Raw genomic sequence first — 5,426 nt, 5'->3', positions numbered from 1 at the left:
ACTACGAACTTACTACGAACTCCTTACTTATGTGAGGAGATCAAAATTGAAAACAAATTAACCTTTTAATAGGAGCCGGAGTTCAATGCAAAGTGCATCTTTTTTTTTGGTTGATCATAGATAATGCTTTCCAAGCACATAATTCGGTTCATGTAACGAGTGTTTCAAAGTTAATGTTATTTTTATTTTAAAATCATTTTTAGCATTTTTAGCATTATTAGGTCATTTTTATGGTTTTTAATGATTATTTGTTCAATATATTATATATTATACAAATTTAGCGTATTTACAAATAAATATTTTAGTATCTATATTTGAAATATATAATATTGCTTCAAAACATATGCGTTTCCAGTGGTGTATCCGGGGGGGGGGGTGGTTATGGGGTTGCTTAAACTCCATCTAACCATCGCTTCTTTGGACATCTTCTTGGCTTTTTTCCTGTAGGTTTTTATTCAGCCAAAACTATTGTATTCTTTGGCCTTTACAAAGTTGGTTATCCTTGGTATTCCTGTCAACTCTCCACCCCAGGTCATTGTCGTATACTGCGCCACAGATGTTTCTCAATATTTTGTTTTCGAATTATATGAGTTTTTGTTCCATTTTGCTTGTCAAAGGCCACACCTCGCATCCATCTGTTAGCGTCGGTCTAATTACCGCTATGTAGAGGTTTACTTTGGTTCTTCTAGAAAACATTTTTAATTTTAAGTATTTGGTAAACAAAAAGGATGCTTTTTTCGCCTTGGTGATTCGGCTATTTAATTTAATAGACCAGTCATTATTACTACTGATGGCGGACCCCAGATATGTAAATTGATGCAGTTTTTTAAATATATGCCCTTGTATCACTACATTTTCGACCTGGTTGTTTTCTAGTAATAGCTCCATCACTTTGGTTTTATTATTATTTACAATCAGCCCTAGGGTTTTTGCTTCGTTAATGAGGTCGGTGCTTTGTGCCACGCTTTCTCCATCGTCACCAACTATGTTCAAATCATCTATAAAACCTAAAATACCAATCTTGTTTGTTCCTATGTCGATACCATGGTTATATCTTTGTATACTTCGTACGACTATCTCTAGTGCAATATTAAACAGTAGTTGCGAGAGAGCGTCACCCTGATTTAAGCCTGTCACCACTTGAAATTCTTCGGATAGTACGTTGTCGATTCTTACTTTATGTTTAGCTGTGATAGCCAGTTTAAATAAACATGGTTGTATTCCAGCTGTCTCAGGGTGAATTCTACTCAAAAATGTAATCCCATAGAAAAGGTAAAGTGAAAGTTATGTATATATATATATATATACATTAAAAACAAATAATTTCTTACTATTGGAGTGTATAAAATTTATTGTATGCATAGAAGTAAGGAAAATATGATGTACATGGGATGACCTTAAATACTACCTATGTTAGTCCTAACAAATTACAAATAAATAGCAACACAAAATAATAATTAATCAACAAAATATCACGAACGTGAGTGCGATAATGTTATACAAACATAAGCACATGGGGTTGACATCAACAACCTATGCAGGAAATAATTACTATTAAACCATTTAATTATTCTCTTGTTTTTTTGGTTCACCTAGTATGGTGTGGGCCGCTTCAAGTATAGCCTTTTTTAAGATACTCCAGTCCAATTCTCTCTCATATGTTTTTTGTTTTTCCTTTAATTTACCTGTAATCTCAGTGATATATTTTTGTATTCTTTCTTCATCTTTTAATAATTCGATGTCAAATTTTAGTGTTTTTTGTTAATGTCTACTCGTTTTTTGTAATTTGAGACGAAACTTATATATTTCTAGAAGGTAGTCAGTATCACAGTCTGCTCCTCTGTAACTTCTCACACCTGATAAACTTGATCTATACCTTTTTTCAATCAATATATGGTCGATTTGATTCATAGTTCGTCTATTAGGAGACTTCCAGGTATATTTTTGTATGTTCTTGTGGAAAAAGTTTAAAATTATTACCAAAAGAAAATGTTCGATGTTTCACATCTGACAGGTGTCCCGTGGCGGTTCAGTTTTTTGTTGTTATAATAACTCCATTTCTATGCAGTTATGAATCCCAAAAATAGTTCGATTGATAGTTTGAGTAAAAAAATAGGCAGTTATTTGTTATAAGGGACCAATTTTAAAAATTGTTTCATATTTACAAAGCTAAGAATGCGATAAAATATTATGATTGAATATGAGTACCTATTTTAAATGACTGTGTTAACAATTTTCTATGGGAATTAAAATATGGAAAATCTATGGGAATTTGTCACTGGAAGTTTTGATCATGACTAACCGAGTATAAACGATGAATTAACCAACAATAATTTTGAATCATATAGTTGGTATTTTTAACAGGCAAAGAAGTTCACGGGGATTAGATAGTGTATATACGATATATATATTTATAATGTTTACGAATAAAATATAATTCTTACTAATCCATATGTCTCCAAAATTGGTACCTACTTTGAACTAACACTGAAAGTCTTGGCTAAATAAAACAGAAGAAAATCGCTATAATTTATCGAAAAATCAATTACTATTTTTTTATCTAAATGTTAATGTTTTTAATTGTTTTTTTCATATTAATTAAATCATCTTCTTCTTGATAATTTTCAATAAATCAACTCAGATCACTAAATATTTTATTATTATAACATATATATACCATAGAATAGCCTTTTAAATAATCAAATAAATAGTTATCTATATAAAACGGTAATCGGTCAAAATATCCAAAGACAAAACATCCAACGGTCAAAATATCCAAATTTATCCGTTTTTACGTAAATTTGTAGATTACACTTTACTTATTTCTAATAAAATTAACTCCTAAATATATAAATTACGTTACTAGTATAATATCACAAACTATACTGCACAAACATTAGTAAAATAGTAAAATAATATAAAACAATTTGTTTTTATGAATACAAGAATAATTTGCTAAAAAAATGACTACCTACACTATTTTCTAAAAATTTAAAAATGTTTAAAAAAAAAATGTGCGTGTATGTATACTGCGCGTCGATCCATGAGCTGAGCTTGGCGAGTTTTGTTAATATTATATATATATATTGTAATTAATATAATATATATATAATACATATATACATATATCAACAATAATTAAAACTCAACGCAGGGGTTTGACTAATAATGTGTATGCAGTATAGTTTATGATGTTATTAGCTACTATTAATGTAATTTATTTTACAATTAGTAATAATTAGTAATTACTAATTAGTAAATTTTTAAAAACGATTTTCTAAATTTTTAGAAAATAGTGTAGTATATTATTTGACTATTTGACTAATGTGTTTGCAGTATATTTTGTGATATTATTACAACTAACGTCATTTATTTATTATATAATTTATTAATTATATTTATATAATTATTATATATTAGGTATATTTCTATAAGTAATTAAATAATTTGATATTTGAGTTAATTTTATTAGAAAGTAAAGTGTAATCTATTAATTTACGTAAAAACGGATAAATTTGGATATTTTGTCCTAGATTCATATAAAACACTTATTATATTAATCTTATAACATATATAATATATATATATATATATATATATATATATATGAATAGTTGATTGACTAAATGACTGATAAAAATGATTGACTATACAAGTTTTAAAAACATGAATAATATGTTTGCATAAACAATTTTTTCCATGTATTGTTCTAGTCAAATATTGTAATTGCAATAATGATGTTAAACAATGCTGTTTGGTAGCGGTATGGCCAACATGAATAACGTAGCCTTGTACCTGTGAAACTGCTATCGTCGGTTGGCAGCATTGTCATTTCCAATGTCAGATGTTTGCCGCAACGCGATCCACATGCCTTTCTGGCGGAGTGACGCTATCATGACACTGATACTTTTTACATGTGTGTGTACGTTTTGTTGTATTTTGTCGGTATCGTTGCAAATGGCGAAAAACATCTCTCCTTTTTTTTCGTCAGCTCATTATTCACGTTGTCCCGTCGTTTACAACCCGAATAAAATGTGTGTTTCGTGCCCTTCGTCTCGCCATCAATAATACGACATCGTCGAGAATCTGTACCCCCTCGTCGTCACGGTTAGGTTATATAGTATAGTATATAATATAGGTCAACATCGTCAAGGCTAGTTACGCGTTTAATTATTAAACCATATAAAATGTTATTCAATTCTAGTAAAACATAACTGGATATTAAGAAAAACTGTATTAATAATATTAAAAGACTTTTAAACATAAAACCATTAGGCATGTCACACAGAGGTGGCTTAAACAAAAAAATTGTGGTTTACTAAACCACCTTAGGGTAATGGTTATTATTTTGAATATGTGAGTACTTGGTAACTGGTAGGTAATATTTTAGGCATTTCCAAATGTATGCATTACTTATAAATGAATAATATGTATTTTTCCACTAAAGTTTACAACTTCAAAACAATGTTTTTCGTAGCTTAAACTTATTAAAACCAAACTGACTAATAGAGAGACAAATATTAGACAATTTAACATGAATTACATGTATAGTTAAAATTGAAATAAATGTATTAATAGTTGCATTTTGTAATAATAAGTATTCATTTACTTCCGGTTTCTAGAAGTAATTAATATTAAAACTAAAGCTAGGAAGTATGATTTACATCATACAATAAAAATTATATAAAATACTAAAACTTTTTTTCTTCTAAATAACAAAAATATTTTTTGCATAAGAATTAGAAATTAGGTAATTAAAACTGGTAAATTCTAGATACTAATTAACACATGTCTATTATTTATAATAAGTACCTATGCAGTTATTTTTATTTAGAATTTAATTACAATGACATGTTTTTTTATTTTTTTTTTAAACACGAATGACTTGTGATTGGAATAAAGAATGGATTTTTGTTTTTGATAAAATCTAAAAATAAAAATAATATATTGGCAATCCTATTAGTTGCCAATGATAGTTCAACAAATCAACCAATAATATTATAGAAATTAATTTAAAAATATTTCATTTTAATAATTTAAAATTCATAAAGCGATAAAAAAATTGAATTATATATTTATATGGATTATGTGGTTTATATTTAAAATATACACAATAAAATATGCTCTATTTAATCAAGAATAATCTAAATCGTGGACATATCTGACAATTAACTTGGACTCAATAAAAAACCATCCAGATATTTAAAAATGTTTTTTTTTATTATAATACTGAAGATATAGTGTACGTTTGGATCACAATGTTTAATTAAAAGTATATGTTTATATCAAATATAGCTACTAATTTATATTAACTAATTCAGTTTTATAAACAATTTAATGCAACGCTCTAGATGTAACAATACAATATTAGTCTTATCCCCAAGTTTATAAGCCTATAATTATTTTGAGTTTTAAGTGATTCTATG

The 5,426-nt window shown here is 27.6% G+C and overlaps 1 protein-coding gene across 1 annotated transcript; it reads right to left on the bottom strand.

The window, feature by feature from the left end:
* Positions 1–582: 582 nt before the first annotated feature.
* Positions 583–1,911, bottom strand: LOC149062379 (uncharacterized). Its single transcript, XM_089215306.1, has 2 exons — positions 1,877–1,911; positions 583–1,243 (listed from the first exon to the last, which is right to left on the bottom strand). The coding sequence occupies exons 1-2, from the start codon at positions 1,909–1,911 to the stop codon at positions 583–585; spliced, it is 696 nt and encodes a 231-aa protein (XP_089071432.1).
* Positions 1,912–5,426: the final 3,515 nt, after the last annotated feature.

The sequence above is a fragment of the Diuraphis noxia genome, unplaced genomic scaffold (genome assembly GCF_037042655.1).
Source record: "Diuraphis noxia isolate RWA-SAM2 unplaced genomic scaffold, SU_Dnox_SAM2 contig0001, whole genome shotgun sequence".
NCBI classification, from domain to species: domain Eukaryota; kingdom Metazoa; phylum Arthropoda; class Insecta; order Hemiptera; family Aphididae; genus Diuraphis; species Diuraphis noxia.
The sequence above is the reverse complement of the archived record's forward strand: the minus strand, read 5'-3'. Positions and strand labels throughout refer to the sequence as shown.

Coding starts and splice junctions, on each gene's coding strand:
- LOC149062379 (XM_089215306.1), bottom strand. CDS start 1,911: ATGAATCAAATCGACCATATATTGATTGAAAAAAG. Junction 1,244..1,876: donor CATATATTGATTGAAAAAAG/GTATAGATCAAG, acceptor ATTTTTGAGTAG/AATTCACCCTGAGACAGCTG.